This window comes from Dipodomys ordii, unplaced genomic scaffold (genome assembly GCF_000151885.1).
Source record: "Dipodomys ordii isolate 6190 unplaced genomic scaffold, Dord_2.0 Scaffold43, whole genome shotgun sequence".
NCBI lineage: Eukaryota > Metazoa > Chordata > Mammalia > Rodentia > Heteromyidae > Dipodomys > Dipodomys ordii.
This window is the reverse complement of record NW_012267259.1, coordinates 5472119-5489408: the sequence shown is the minus strand read 5'-3', so window position 1 is coordinate 5489408 and position 17290 is coordinate 5472119. Positions and strand designations below refer to the sequence as shown.

At 38.2% G+C, this 17290-nt stretch overlaps 1 protein-coding gene across 1 annotated transcript in view; it reads right to left on the bottom strand.

Annotated features, from left to right (window-relative positions):
• The window catches only part of LOC105987589 (mucin-2-like), a 39239-nt gene that overhangs the window by 11906 nt on the left and 10043 nt on the right, over nucleotides 1-17290 (bottom strand). The window contains exons 4-6 of the mRNA XM_013018889.1: nucleotides 5701-5707; nucleotides 2780-2924; nucleotides 2531-2680 (exon numbers count right to left, since the gene is read on the bottom strand). Of these exons, the coding sequence (XP_012874343.1) occupies nucleotides 2531-2680; nucleotides 2780-2924; nucleotides 5701-5707 (302 nt within the window). The remainder of the gene's footprint in view (nucleotides 1-2530; nucleotides 2681-2779; nucleotides 2925-5700; nucleotides 5708-17290) is intronic.

The window sequence follows — 17290 nt, the reverse complement described above, 5'->3', positions numbered from 1 at the left end:
AGATGTGAGCTACTGGAACCAGCTTATCAAAATTAATTTTTATACTTGACATAGTTGTATTTGACACCAAAGTTAATTCAGATACATACATTTCTAATAAATTCAGCATGATTATTCATATGTTCAAGTACACAAATATTAATGTATATTGAAGTTACTACCCATGACACAGGGAAGATATCACTTTACATTCATACTGTTTTTTGGTGGTAGTGAGTTTTGAACATAGGGCCTTTGCTTTTTAGACAAATGCTCTACCATGGACACACCATGGGCCCTCCCATCTCTCTCTCTTTCTTTTAATAAGGTCTCATTCCCTGCCCTCTAAGGCCAGCCTTGGAACTTCTAAATAGCTAGAATAACAGTCTTGAACCACCATGCTTGACTTGTTTGTATAGATGAAGTTCTCATTAGTTTTTTGCCTAGGCTAGTCTCAAACTATGATCCTTTCTATGTCTGCTTCCCATGTAATTAGGATTATACGCATGAGCCATCATGCCTGGCCTATAAATTGTTGATATCTGAATTAAGATATCAATCAAATCCAAGATTCTCCTATGAGGAATTATGATCTGACAGAGAAAAAAAAATGTTTAAAGACAAGTATGTTCCTTTATATCTACTTTCTCAGAAAAGTTTCTTATGAAAGAATTCAATTAATAAACTAACTTACACAGAAGTGAATATGATCCAAATACATTATATTTATTTACAGAAATGGCATAATAAAGCCCATTACTACAACTTAATAGACACCAATAAAAAGTCTGCACTACAAAAAAAAATGTGGGTGGGGAAAAGAATAAAATGTAGGTTCACCAACTGTAGGAAATCTGCTGTCAAGTGGGGGATATTGACAATGAAGCCTTCTGCAGTTATTGCTAGCAACATTCTTTGATGCATATCAAGATACAGTGTTTAAATACCTTCCACTCCATTTTGCTATAGATCAAAAAATGACTCTGAAAAGTTAAGTCTACTTAAAAATTTAAAAATGAAACCAGAATAGCTTTAACCATCATTTAGTTATGGCAAATGGTTCATCAGACAAAAAAGATTTGATGAAAATATCATTAACATTACAGAGATGTTCATGCCTGGGTCAGTGGGTGTACCACTGCTCATGGCTAAGCTTTTAAATACCTGCAAGTATTAAGTGTTATTATTCCCACTTTTCTGATGAGACGTGAGGGCTTTCTGTGACCTTTTATCCACCCTATGTGTCTCCTGCCTTCTCTACCCACTGTCAGTGCACATTTATTTACTGTCTAATGGGCATCATGTACTGTAAAGACCATAAAACTGTCGAACCGTCCAGACGTCAGTGATTTTTGCTAAGATTCAGGGAGGAAACACAAATGTTTATTGGAAGCAAGGCCAGGGTGGAGCTGCCAACTAAAATGAGACATCCTCCGAAGGACAGAGAGTGATGGAAGGTAAGCCCCAAAGAACACTCCCTAGGGTGGAGACATGGTTCTTCGTGGCCCTGCAAGTTCTGAACAAGCATCAGACGGATGTCTAGATGCTCACAGAGCATAGGGATTGGCAATTAGCTGTACAGTCCATATCCTTCAGAGAACAGCAGATGCCTAGATCCACGAGCCAAGGTTCACTCACCACTGGGATGCTAGTTTTTGGAATGGGCATGCAAATGAATAGTCCAGAACTCCAAGACCCACTTAAAAGTTTGCAGCAAATACAGGTGTCAGGAGGATGGCAACCTTAAAAAAAATTTAAGATGTGTGAAGCTGGTAAATAGAAAACTCAGGCTTGTCATGTTTAGAAACAGACTGCATTGCGGTATTTGGGGCCCAGATTCAAATCTTTAACTAGAGTGGATCCTGAAAGGCTAGTGGTGTGGATTGCACCACTGTTCAGGGCTAAAATACCCTGGCTCAGGGTCCAGAGTACAAATGCACCTCACTTGGGACAGAGGATGGGTAGTAACAGCTCAGACCTGTGGGCAGCTGGTGTTGGAACAGGTCATAAAACTCCTTTCTGACTCTAGTATAGTGATGGAAAGATGGATAGAGGAAGGACAAAAGGAGGCTTCAGTGAATTCAGCTTTGATGAGCTAGTGGGGGGGGAGGCAGTGAAGTAGAGTAGTAAGAGAAGGGAGAAGAGCTCTAGAGAGGAGCTGGCCAAAAGAAACCATCTTTCTTTTTTCTAATCATCTTTAGTTTTTATTGAAGCAATGAATCCTTAGATCATGAAGATGGATTCACATAATAGTTCTTGTTTTTCTTTCTTTTTTCTTTTTCTTTTTATTGTGAAAATTCCGTACAGAGGGGTTACAATTACATGGGCAAGATAATGAGTACATTTCTTATCGAGTATTGTTGCCTCCTCCTTTGTTTCCCCTTCCCATCCCCCCTGCTCCTCCTCTCACCTCCCCCCCTTCAAGTTGTAAAGTTCGTTTTTTCGACATAACGACTTGTACATCTCATTGTTGCAATGGGTCCACCTGTATCCCTATTTAAACAATTTGTTTTTCCCCTTCCCCTCTACAAATGATACCAACATCAAATACAGTGAAAGCAGGGGTTAAGAACCCATCTTTGTCAGGTGGAAAGATCAAGTTCACAGCCAAAGCTTGAAGCTCCTCAATGCACATGGATGGGTTTGTGGGGAGGAGAAGGGGAAATTGGAGCACAGTGAAGACTGGACTGGCAGGAAGATCCTGGGGAAAATGGGAAGGGCGTAGAACAGAAATAAGCATGAAAAAAATAACCTCATTTTTTTCACTTTTACCCCACTGCTTAAGAGCCATTACACATACCTGTCTGTCCTCACGAAGAAAGAATGGGTGGAAAAGCCAACAGCCATGACCCGGCTTAAGAGAGAACTTGCTGCTCCACACAGTCAGAGCGCCGCTCCGGAGCCGGCTTCTCACCTGCCAGATTTGCCATCGCTCGCCGTATTTCCTGTGTTTTTCATATTTTGATGTATTTTTAAAATATATCATTGTAATATTTACCCAAACACATAATTTATATGCTTCAAAATTCACCTGAATCTTGTTCAACTGTATTCTTCCCAAGTGTAGGGCAGATTTTATCCAGATGGCATTTACATGCTGAACCACAGGGAGAGTTTAGTTCTATTCCATTCCCTCTTTCACTGTTTTATACTATTCTATCAATTGGATACATTGCAATATTATTCTACTCTCTCGATGGCAGACACTGAGCATAGCACATAAACAAGGGTATTGTGAATATTCTGTATCTTCCTTCATGGGAACAATTATTAACTTTTATTTCTAAGCAGAGGACTCGTGGCTCATGACTGTAATTCTAACTACTCAGGAGGCTAAGAATAACAGTTCAAAATCAGCCTGAGTAGAAAAGTCCATAAGGCTCTTATCTCCAATTAATCACCAAAAAGTCAGAAATGAAGCTATGGCTCAAGTGGTAGAGTACCAGCCTTGAGAAAAAAGCTAAGAGACATCACCTAGACCCCAAGTTCAAGCCCCAATAGTGGCACAACAGCAGCAGTAGCAACAACAACAACAACAAAAGTAAGATGTTCTGGGGGTGCAATTGCATGATAGCGTGACTGCAGATAATAATCATGTATACTTCCAGAAGCTGGAATAAACGAGTTCAAACATTTTCATCATAAAGAAATGATGAGTGTTTGAGGAGACAGATGCCACCTGGGTAAATTACTTGTGATGCCCACTAATTTCCATGGTGACCCTGTCATTGAAAATAGCAGCGTAGTCATGCAGTAGAGAAGAGTGTATTTCTGAGACAAAGCATTAATGATCCTCTTAGAAAGTGACCATTGCAATGGCCGTGCAAATTGTTGTCAGCATGAAGTGGGAAAGGAATCTGGATTGACCTGTATAAACAGCTCTGCTTTTTTCCCCCAAATGGGTTGAGACTATTACCTAGTCTTTAGTCATTCTGCAATATGCCTGAGGCCAATGAACTTCAAACATTGAGTGTGCTTCGCAGTCAGAGAATCTCACTGAACTGGTCTGCTTTCCTGAATTTCCTTGTGCTGGTAGGAAATCAGCACCTTTTAAGTAAAGCAGTGATGAGCAGGGTCCCAAGCAGTGGTGTAATCCTTGCGAGCTGGGCCAGACCTGACCGAAAGACTACTTTTTCCTTATACATACATTAAATCATTAGAGTTTTTACTGTTCTTTTGTTCTGTCTCTTATCTAACACTTGATTTTAAATTTTGTACAGATGGAGAGATGATAATTATGCTTAATCAGAATGTGTCAATAATATCACTAAGTATAACCAAATTGCATTGTATGTATTTATTAAAAGTTATAATGCTACAATTCAAAATATGCTATTTCTTTGAGAGAAAAAGGACATAACTCTCTCATTTTGGGGTATAGCTTCTATGTGTTAGTTCCTTCCATTGGTCAAAAGTGTCTTCACTAACTGAGAAAATATTTTTCTTATTTCCTCCAAATGAACAGGTGAAAATAAAACTCATCACAAGCTAGGGAAAAGATCAGCGTGTTAAAAACTCTTGACTATACTTTGATGTGTTTCTGGGGTTTTGCCTTGAGTATAGTTTGAACTCAGGACTTTATAGAGAGGTACTCTAGCACTTGATCCATATTGCAGCAATCTCTGTTTATTTTTTGGATCATGTCTCATTTCCCACTCAGCAGTATGCCTGGAGCTGCAATCTGCTTAATTTAGGGTTCCCATCATTGCTGGTATCACAGGAACTCAACATGGGTCCATGAGGGGAGTGGAGTCTCAGAAACTTTTCTGCCCCCCCCAGCCTAGAACTGTGATCCTTCTTCTCAGCCTCCCATGTAGCTTGGAAAGGCCAGGCAATGCCACTGTACCCACCTATAGGTTGAGAAAAGGTCTCGTAATCTTTTATGCCCATTATCCTCAAGTTACTTATCAGCCTCTCAGTTAACTATGATTACAGGTAGGAGCCACCAATGCCCACCCAGCTTATAATTACACATTTTGGGTAATAAATGCAGAAACATTCCTTCTATTAAATTATCAGGAAATGGATACAGTCTTGGAAATAGGTCCACTTGGGTAATATACCAAAGTAGAATAGTGGATACTCACCAGCTGGTTTCTGGAGGGCTCAGATAAATATTCACTGTGAATTTCCCATGGTTTCCCTCCATCCTTGAGTTGCCAGGATCATGAATTTTACTTCAGGACTGTGTTTTATGTTAACTCTCGTCCTTTATAGCTGTACCCTTGAGTAATATTTTCACTTGACCGATGCACCATGCAAAGAACAAATCAGTCCATAAATATCAGTCCCTCACAGAGACCCACCTTAAAGTCAGAAAGAAATCATCCATTAATTACATCAGAAATTAGAAAACCAATCCGCCCAAGAGGTATTACTGCTTCTCAGCCTAGACAAGCAAATTGATAAGGTTACTTAATACTCTCTTCCATCTACTTTGGACATCGTTCCTCACATACCATTCCTCCAGAGTTCAAGACCAGTTTGTGATGGAGTTGTAAAGTAGATGAAGCTTCCATGGACTTCTTTTAAATCTAAGTGACCATTTTCCCTCTCCTCCTCCCCTGCCCCTGCTGGTTGGTTCTCCCTGGATCATCCAGGTTTCCATGGCAGCCTTGACCCATGTTGAATCAAGTGCTCTGTACTACTCAATCCTACAGCTTCTTTTAGGAAGAAAAGAGTCACACAGCTAAATAAATCGCTAACTTCCAGTACACTTACCAAGCTCCTACAGAACAATATAGAAAGATGATCATTTGAGGGGGTTTGGTGTACTGTGAGCAATTTAGTTTTGTAGTTAAAGAATTTAAGGAGGAGTTCCTTCAAATATTTCCTTTAATCTCAGAAAGAAACTCCTTATTCCTCCTTGTAGAACTTTTTTAAAGCATTTTTTTACCTACTGAATTGAAAAGCTATCCAACTAAATCTAACGTATGTCAAAGGAGGGCCTACCCTAAAGTAGGCTTTAGTTTTTTCCCCTAAAAATGGCATTAGAATACTTAAAAGTTTTCAAACAAATTCATCTAAGTAATCAAAACTAATGTCATGCAAATGAAGCAATCAAGGCAAACAGTTTTGTTCTCTGGAGAAAATGCTTATGTCAGTATCATTAATTGTCTAGACATGCATCAAACTTGTCAGATCAAAATTACTCCTGACAGGCTAAAATTAAAATATTGAAGGGCTGGTGAGGGAATTCTCATGTATCACTGATGGTTTGGCAGTTTTTATTATTGCTGTGTATATGCCTGTCATGTGATCTAGCAACTCTACTCTTTGAGGTATTGCAAACAGACTAGCATATATGCCCTAAAAGACATGCACAAGAATATCCCTATGCCTTTATCCATAAATGATAAATCAAATAATGACAACAGATAAGTATGTTTGGGTATATTTATACAATGTATGAGCATACTATATAAACAAAACTGCACACATATAATTTTAAATTAGCTATTATTACATACAAAAATATATTCAAGTTCCTTCATTATTTCTAGGGAAAGGGATAAGCACATGTATGATTCTAATATATAAATTTAGGAAGAAACAAAAGTAATCAGATGATGATAGAAGGAACAAAAGTAATCAGATGATGATAGATGTCAGAAGAGCTGTTTATCTCACAGTGCAATAGATTGGTTGATAGGTGAGGCGGGAGGAGATATTTCAAGTGTGGACTTGTTCTGTTTCTTCATTGGGGATGGCTTGTGTGTATATACGTGTATATATGTGATACTTATTAACATTATGCATACTAGACCGCAATAAAGTGTAGCCATGGATAATTGAAAATAAATTTGAAATGAGCAAACTTGGCCTAGAGAAAACAGAAGTAGTAGTATGCAATAATATCTAGCCCCTGGAGATTGCTTCACAATGTGCCTCTGGTTAGTCTAGCATCCTTCCCACATGCCTAGCTCCTAAGACATCATGGAGAATGGTGAGCTTCTCTGTTAATGTCGTGATGGACCCTGTGGAAACAAAGAAAAGAGATGATTGAATTCTCTGCATTGGGGAAGATCCAGTTGGCAGCTGTTTCTTCTCTCATTGCAAACTTCATGAACCTTGGCTGGGCTATTTGGGTCTTTAGACGTAAGCTTAGGTTGGAGGTGTGGCATAATAGGCCAGAGGTGTGGCTCAGTTGTAGAGTGCTAATCTGGAAACATGGGTAAAACTTAGCACTCAAAAGTTTTTGAGTTATCTCAAGTGAAAATATTTAGGCCAAGGAGATGGACTTTCCTAAATAGTCCTTCAAGAGAAATGTTATAATAAGTGTAAATTTTATACGCCTAGAAATTATGCACTTTTCAAAAAATTAATAATTATTATGTTCTATATACTATATTAACTATTGTGTATTCAATGGTAAACAGACAATAGTCACGCTATGCTAGTAGTGTATAGGTTGCAAAAATATCTTAAGAAATTTGTTTACTGACTTTAGCTTAAGGGATTCTAGTGTCACAAAAAAAGCTCTAAAAGAATACATGTTTCTCAAAATAGGGAAAGTTCCCAGCCAAGTGGCATTAGGCAATCAGTGCTGTTCTTGTTTAATTTTCACAAGTAAGAAAGAGTGAGTATCACTGGTATTTAATGGAAAATGTGGCTAATAAGCCCCCAACAAAGTTCAACATGCTAATAGTGCCCAGGTTGAGAAAGTCTGATGCTGATACCATGAGCATGGAAAATATGTGGAAAGAGGAAGAAGGTGAGGGAAGAATTTGAAAGTCTCCCAGAAAACAGTGAAAACCTGATGCTTGGGAACAAAATGAAACCAATGGAGCCAACACGTGTTCTCAGGGAGAAGAAGATAATGTGCATCCCAGCTGATGCGAAGCAAAACGGACACCAAGACAGGGACACAAGAGGTTTTCTTTGTTGTTGGTCTTTTTAATGTACGATATGATTTTTTTGTTTCTTTTGTATGTTCTTTTCCCTATGGTAGATCCCCTGTTGTCACTGTACTTGATTCTGGTACCCTGGTATTGTATATACATTTATTTGAATTAAGGAAGGGAAGGGGAACAAAAGAATAGTGAAACAAAGGACAGGGCGGAATCAATGCAACAGTGATATATACAAGACAGTATGTTGGGAACGACCTGTACAACCTGGAGGGGTCGGGGTGGGGGAGGGAAAGTGGGAGAAAAATGAGGGAAGGGGTAACAAATTTGACTAGAAATATACTTGTTACCTTACTTATGTAACTGTAATCCCTCTGTACATCACCTTGACAAAAAAAAACATTAAAAAAAAAAGATTTAGCAATGAGCATGACACAGAATGTAGCTGGTTCAACTGAGAATCCCTATCTTATTATTAGCCAACAAAGCATATAGGGTTTAAGTAGAATAGAAATTAACATGAACTTTCCTTCTAACAGTTAACACCCCCTGTGGTACTGTGATGTTAAGACTAAGTTTCTCTATGAAGTGCTGTTGGCTTAAGGTATGTAGGCAACTTCAAAGCTAATCACTTAAAAGGAGGGACTATTGTCTTTTTTTCTTTTCCCTTCTTGACAGCTGGAATGAAGATGATATGGTGCAGGATCTTGGAACCTGTGTCTATGGCAAACACCCTCCAAACGATGGAGCAACAGGAGGAAGTTGAGGAGTGTGCACCAATTGCTTACAGCAAAACCCAAGAACAGTCTATAATAGTGTCTTTCTAAAATAAGAGACATGCATTAATTTGGCATGTGATGCCATAACCACAGCATATAAACAAGCCTCCCTAAACATGTAATGGAACCTCTGTGTTATTCAAGAGCCTGGAGAATGGCACATTATTCTATTACTAGTACAGGAACTTTCAGTTCTTTCTTTCTTTTTTTTTCCAGGGCTGAGGACCGAACCCAGGGCCTTGCGCGCGCAGGGCAGGTGCCCTTCCGCTGGGCTAAACCCCCAGCCCACTTTCAGTTCTTATAATAAGAATTGTCCCAATCACCAAGTACTAAAGAAAATTCAACGCAAGCCCTGCTTTCATTGTATTTGATGTCGGTATAATTTGCGGAGGGGAAAGATAAAAACAAGCTGCTTAAATAGGGATACAGGTGGACCCATTGCAACAATGAGATGTACAAGATGTTATGTCAGAAACGAACTTTACAACTTTGGTGGGTGGGAGCTGGGGGGTGGAGGGGGGAAGGGATGGGAAGGGGAAACAAAGGAGGAGGCAACAATGCTTGATAAGAAATGCACTCACTATCTTGCCCATGTAATTGTAACCCTCTGTATAGTATTTTCACAAAAATAATAATAATAATAAAAGAAAATCCAACACTCAACACTTAACAAGTGTGTCATTGTGCAAAAGCCATGTATTGTGATATAGAGATATTTTATCTTTTACAAGAACATATTTTTGAACATTTCTTTCTTTTTCTTTTCTTTTCTTTTTTTTTTTTTGTCGAGCATAGGGCCTGAACTCTGGGCCTGGGCGCTGTCCCTCAGCTCTTCAGCTCAAGGCTAGTGCTCTACCACTTGAGCCACAGCTCCACTTCTGGCTTTTTCTGCTTATGTGGTGCTGAGGACTTACGTTATGGGGAATAGTCTTATTAAAGTGTTAGAGCATCCCAGTGACATAAAATAAAAAATAAGCCTATTTCATACACGTTTTTTGATACACATGTGTTTGTTAGTGTTATAAAGGCATTTAATATAGGAATATACTACATTAGAACAAGTGATTCACTAGAAGTTGAATGGAAATACAACGTTTGGGAGAAGTCTGATATAGAATTACCTTCCATTTAATTCAAGTTTCTTGGGTATATTTTATAAAGGGATTATGATGATATCAAATTGTAATTTATTAAATTGCAATAAATGTAAAGGAATTAAGAAGTTGCTTCACTTCAAAATGTCTGCACTTCCAAAATGTCAGAAATTCTATATGCTTGAACTTCAAACGAGCTTTAAACTTCCAGTGTAAAATTACAGATGTCACATTAGAAATATGCAAGTGTGCAAGAGGGTACTTAGTTGTTGTTGTTTGCACACATGCATGTGCACTGGACATAGGACTTGAAATCAGGGCCTAACCGGAACTTCTTTTGCTAAGGCTAGCACTCGTGAGCCACAAGTCCACCTCTGGCTTTTTTTGTGGTCATTAACTAGAGATAAGGAACTTTCTTGCCTGGGCTGGCTTTGAACACAGTTATCAGATCTTAGCCTCCTGAGAAGCTAGAATTATAGGCATGAATCACCAGTGCCTGGAAGTTACTAATTCTTACACAATAATGCTCTTCTCTAAACTTTGTGATTTAACACAATTCTTTAACTTGCTTCTGACTCTGGTTAGCTGGAAGGTTCTTCTATATGCTTTGGGTAAAGCAGGAAGTACAAATGTCTAGAAGTGATGTAGTCCAAGATGGCTCCACTGCTGTGTCTAGAAGTTGATGCTGACCATGGGCTGTTCAACATGGCCTGTCATGATCCAGCAGATTAGACCTCACATCTTTCACATGTACTTAGAGAAAGCCTAGAGATCAATTGAAGTTTAGTCTCTATGTTTCACATCTTTGCTTCCATTCTATTATTTTAAAAGATAATGCTGAAAATTGAACTCAGGGCTCTATACATGTTGGACACTGGTCTGCCACTAAGTTAAAAACCCAGCTGTCTTTATTCTAATATTTTATTTACTTTATTCTAATATTTATTGGGGGATCTATGAAATAGACCTCAGATCACTTTTAGATCCAAAGACAATATCAAAGATTAGCTTCTAATTAGCTTTCATATTTGAGTTTTGATGTGTCTAAAATTGGTGCCAGAAAGAAAACATCTAGGCCTTAGCATAAAATCTAGAAATTAAACTTTTAGAAACAATTAAATAATTGGAAATAGTTAAAACAGAATTGCATAATCATTTTGAGTTATGACCATAGGATAAATACTATTTATACTATTCTAAATATGAAGTTATCTGGACAAAAATTATACTTGTTCAGGTGGTTAAATATTAGAAATAGTCTTTAGTGTTAACATTATACCTCAAAAAAAGTATAAGATTTGTGATAGGCAACTAATAGCTGAAAAGTTAATAAAATTGACTTTTCTTTAATAACCAGGGGTAATTGTTTCTTTTTATGATGGTTAAATTTTTCTAGAAAATATACATATAAGCCTTCCTTAGCAAAGCTACAAAAATGCAAAGTTCAAATGCTCACTGGATCTGCTTGAGAGAGTTCGACACTCACTATGTATTTGCCTGTTTTCTTAAAAACACAGACTATGGTCCATTTAACTTCAGGAAGAGGTGTCAGTTCTATCACTGGCGTTTATACTTGAACTCTTGAGAAATAATTGAGCTGCTGCTGCTGCTTATCACCTCTGAGGTATCAGTGCATACTTCTGTGTGAATCCACCTTAGAGAAAGAGTGAGAGGTAATTAATACAAGAACCAAGAAAAACAATCTTTCCAGTAGGAGCTTATGATGACTTCTCTTTCTGCCTTCCAGAAGAAAAGCAAGTGTGAAATTATATGTCATATTGCATTCTCTGACCTTTTAGCCCCATTACCCTTCTTTCTTGACTTTGATGAGGCAATCTCCATCAAAATTGTCTGAGGTGAATGATGGTTGTTGTTGCTTTCTTTCCAACTCAGCATGACCATCTTCCTTCTTTGTTAGCATCTCCTCCTAGATGCTTTTAGTCCTCTGTTCATTAATACGTGGTATTTCCTGTCATACTCTAAAACATTCCAGTCTTTCTGCCTCAGTTATTATGGGGAAAAAGTGTCCATTCTGAATCTACCTCCTTGGGGAGCTGACTCTGAGATTTGGGTTATACAAACAACTGCAAATGTACTCAACAGGGTCCTTACTTTTTCCTTTCAGAAGCCCCTGAAAATTTACCAAAAAGGAACTTGATCTAGCAAAGATCTTATAACACCTATCATTTTACATATGTAAAATGATACTAACCCAGAATTAAGAAATCACTCTCAATTCAGAAGCGAACAATGTATGTCCCACACAGATATCTAGAAATATCTTCACAAAATTGACAGGGCAAGTTCTTAGTGAAAAATACTATTTGAATAGCTATTCAAATACTCAAATAAGCTTTCTAAAAATGTCTCTAAAATAGTGAATAATCAAAACCTCATTCAAAAGTAATGTTCTATGGTAGATGTATCATTAGCACTAATTAGTGAGCTAGACATCCATCTGATTTGATGTATTTCAGTCTCCCGGGGATAGAACTCAGGCGTGTTGGACCTCATTTACTCTCACCCTGCTAATTTAAAATTCAGGAAAGTGAGATCCCCAGAGGAGAAATGAGACAATCGGTTTCATAATAATGATCAGGAACTCCCTTCTATCTCTCAAGCTGGTAGCTTTCCAAGTTCCAGAACAAGAAGGCAGATAGTCTACTGCAGAGTCCTTTAGCTCTCCTTTTGAAAACAAAGAGAAGTTTTTAAGTTAAGACCTAGAGTTGAGAAGGGATGAGAAGACCTCTTGAAAATGCTCATTCCTAAGCTTCACCCCAGATAACCTAACTAGGTGGCAGAGTTTGAGCTCTATTTCAATAACTTGAATACACAAGGAGTTTGAAAACCAAGATCATAGAAAAGACCTTAAAGAGAAGTGACATAATCACCTAAAATATTTAAGTCTATTTTTCTGTTCTGAAAAAAAAACATTTTAAGCTTTCAAATTATGGGGCTAATTTTTATCGATTCAACATTTGTCCACTTTTTATGTTGGGAATTAGATAAACAATACAAGCTCTCTGTGTTCTCAAGGATGAGAAAAACTCATCTTCCTCTACACACACTGTGTACATGTGTGTGCATGTGTACACGCATGATTTTACCCTTTCAAATCATGTGGTTGCTTACAAATGCAATCACCACTTATAGCTTAAGGTTTCTGATTGGAGTCAACTAACTCAGGATGTCATTGTCCCTAAGCTCTAAATCACGTGAACTGTGACAAAACTAAGGAAGGACAGAAAAGAAACAAAGAAACTGGGAAAGCAATTTATCCTAAAAAGTTTGATTTCCAGGAAATCAAACTTGGGCCTGTGGGAATTAGATATTTCAGTGGTACCAAACATTAAATAAATGAGATCATTTTAAAATGTGTATAATAAAAGCAGCACACAAATGGCGTTGCAATTGATCACATATTGGGCCTTTCTGTAATCAGGCTACCTATTTGACTATAACAAACTCAGAGATTTTTTAACCAGCCACATTTCTCATCTGGGATAACACTGCCCAGCTTCCCACAGAGCAAGTCATGGCCATTGATTGGCTGAACTAGTATGGCAGCTCCGGTTCTCTAATATTGGCAATTTTCAGGCAATGCATTTATTTTGGTTTCTCCTCTGACGTGATTGACTGATGCAACTTTAAAAGACCAGACAAGAGAATTCAAAATACACTGTGGTTAGTGACAGTTACATTTCTACTATCACCTGGTTGATTTGAATGCATGCAAACCATTCATGAGACACACAGAAAATGCAAAGAAATTGATTGTCAAACGTTCTAATAGAATTAGTTTTAATTCACTTAGTGCATTGTAAAAATGTAAAAAAAAAAGGAAAATTTCATATTCTCTTGAAGGATGTTTGTGGATGTTTGTCTTGTTTTGTTTTATTCTATTTGATTTTACTTGAGACAGAGTTTCACTATATAATCACAGGTAGGTATTAAACTCGGTCTTCTTGCCATGGCCTATTCCAAAGCTGATGCTAAAGGCAGAGGGTGGAGGGTGACACTCTTAAAAAAAGAAATGTACTTATTACCTGAATTATGTAACTGTAACCCCTCTCTATATAACCTTCATAATAGAAATTAAAAATAAAAAAGGCACGTACCACCACACTGGTTTAAGAGTAGTTCTTTATTTTACTCAAATTAATTCCCAGTATTTATGACAGAATGAGTTTCAACAGATTAAAATTAATGAACCACTTGTTAGATAACATTTTTATAATAATAATTAGTGCTACTTAAAATGAAAATGAACAGCTGAAAAATATATTTTGATACATGTCAGAGATTTTCTCATATCTATGTTACATATTTTCCAACTCTACTAAAAATTCAAGTATGTTCTTGATACAGTTTTATCTTTTCTCATTCATTTACAGTAGACATTTTCTGGGCAATGAGAATCTACATGACAACAAATCAAAAAGACAAGTGCTTGCTCTATTAGAGTTCGCATTCTAGTTTTATCGCAGTGGCTAAATATTTAATAGCATTTGACTTGATTGTAAAAGTTATAGTTAAGTTAGATTAATATTTTGTTTTGTTATGGACAACACTCCTTTTTGCATTTACAAATACATACAGTTGTGTTCAGAGACAAACACTCTAAACATCGAGTTCAGACTCTAACAAATGAAAGTGAAATCTCCCTTCCAGCTTCTATGGGCAAATTACAGTGATATTGAGTTCATTTATTTTCTAAGATTCGACAGTCACTAGTCAGTGAGCTGACTTTCACTGTTAGATCATGTTTCTCTATGTTGACCTAAAGCTTTTTTTCTCCATAATTTCAACTTATAGGCTCTGATAATGTTTTCTAGAGATAAACACACAAACTACATTCTTCATCCAAATACTACTTATTATAACATCATGAAAATGTACCTCATGACTCAAGGTTGATTTTTTTGTTTGTTTTTTTTTAGGAAATCCTTCTTTATTGTGTGTGCCAGTTTCGGGGCTTGAACTCAGAACCTAGGTGCTAAGCTTTTGTGCTCAAGGCTGGCACTCTACCACATGAACCCACTTGAAACGCAGCTCCACTTCTGCCTTGTTGGTGGTCAATTGGAGATGAGAGTCTCTCCGATGTGTCTTCTGTGAGTGGCTTCAAACCAGGATCCTCAGATCTCAGCCTTCAAAGTAGTTAGAATTACATATGTGAGCCACCAGCACCAGGCCTGGAAAATTTTAAAGAATCGGCTATTTGACATTTACATCCGTGATGACTATTTGTAATGACAGAGATGTAAGCAAAGAATACTCTCTGCTGTGAGGAGTGACTGCAGCCTCCTCATGGCTGGTGTTGTGGGGCAGAATTGCCCCCTTTCCAACTTGCCAGTTCTATGACCAACAATTTCTGTGGAGAAATGCATGCTTTCTCAAGAATGGCTGTACTTTTCTGGTCAGACCTCCTGACTGCTTTAAGGCGTAAAAGTTGTCCCACTATCTTGATGAGAAAGAAAATGGTGTGGTTTTCCTGTTTTGTCACTGTTTTGGGATGTCTGTACCTTTCATCTTATATGTAAATTTATTTGATTTGGAGAGAGGAAGGGGAAGCACAGAAATGGCGGGGAAAGGTTGAACGAATTCATCAGTGATACTCACTAGTTACTATGTTGGCGGGCAACAGGTTGGGAGGGGAAAAAACTAGGAGAAAATGTGGGAGAGGATGACACTATTCAAAAAGAAATGTATTCAATACCTGAGCTATGTAACTGTAATCCCTCTGTACATCACCTTTGCAATAAACATTTTTACAAAAATAAAAGAAATAATGAGTCCCATGTAAAGTGTAGTGTGTGAGTCTAAGGGTTAATCACTAGTCCTACAATCATTTAATTAAAGTCACTCTATAATTACTATACACTTTTAAAAACTAATAGGCAAGAGGAACTACATTATTTAACTTAAAAATATTTATGGTCTATGAATTATATCTCAATAAAGCTATTAATCAGAAAATATAGTGGGGAAATATTTGGGAAACAAAGTGAAAGATACTTAGAAGTCAATTAATCAGAGACCAAACAAACCATGGTTTTAAAAAAAAATACTGATGATTTAGCTCAGAATGCATTCAGGGGACCTACAGATTAACAAGATAGAGCACCAAGACAGGTTACTGCTTGGTACTAGAAAAAGACAACTCCACAAGGACATAGAGCAAAAGTCCAATCTCTAGGTAATAGCATTGGTGTAACAAATCCAGTCAAGGATGGCAGGTTTCCCGTCCAAGCAAACACTGCAATCTGCCCATGGTGCATATAGACGAGGAGTGCAAGAACATTTCCCTCGAGGACAGGATCTGGAATCCATCAAGAGCTCTGCAGTCTTGCACTCTTTGCCAAATTCCTCCAAGAGTCCACTGGACCTTAGCTCCCGGCACAAACAGTCATGGCAAATATCTAGGCTTGGGTGGAGTGGGGAGAGGGGAGACAATTAAAAGCATGTACCCTATTGGGAAGTAAAGGGTATTGACCAAGACACATATTCACCTCAACACAGAGGGTTTCACCAATATCAAAGGCTGCAAACTAACTCAGAGACAAGAACTCTAACAGTGGTGTCTGATCTGGAGTCCTGTGAGAGCTGGGTAAGCAGTCAAGGTGGTGAGAGCTATTGTACTGGTAGGTGAAGTACTCAGTAGGGTGACTATCATGACGAGGCCTCATGGGAGTGCTGAAAGTAAAGCAATTGCAGCGTTGCCATGGTAGATTTGGTGGACCCTGTAGTAGCAGTCCTTTTTGTACCCCCAAGAGCACTGGCAAAAGTAGTGGTGGTTCATTCAGTTGGAGTGGTGTAGTGAAGGGGTCAGGGGAGATGGTAGAGACAGCTGATGTCATTGCAGTTCTGTGGTAGGGCATGCCATTATACTAGTTGGTTCTGTAGAGGTCCTGGCTGCCGTTGCAGTACTAAGTTCCGTGGTGATAACTGATGTGGTAGAGGATTGCTGTCAATGATCGTGGAAGTCAGTTGAGTTTTAAAGTGGTGGGTGATGTTGGAGTAAGGGACTGAAAGAGACAGCAGTGGCGGCTGATGTCGAAGTTCACTCAGTGGAAGTGCTTTCAGTCAAAACAGTTGGTTCTGTTAAAGTACTACCTACAATGCCAGTAGTTGATTCCGCAAATGTCATGCTGGCCGATAGGTTGTGGGTCTTGTACTGGTGGCATATGGTTCTGATTAAATGGTGGTTGCTGTATTTTTGGGAAGGTTAAGGGAGCCGGTACTGGTCACTGCTTTGGTTACAGCTTCAGAGGAAGTGCCTATAGTTGTTGTTGTATGTGGTTCAGATGAAGCAGTGGGTACAATTGTGGTTGTAGACTCTGGAGAATTAAAAGTAGTGGTCATTATTGTAGCTGCAGCCAAACTTCTTAAACCTGTAATAGTTCGAAGGAAGCTATGGATGTGTTGCAGTGGTTTGTTGGATGGAGAAAGTAGTGCTGTTAAATACCTACCATCTACTTCCCAATGCACTAGTCATTACAGATAAAGTCGTAGTTCTTACTGTAGTTGAAGGTTGATTAGAGATTGTAGTAGCTGATGAGGATATAGCTTCAGTGGAAGTGTTTTCCAT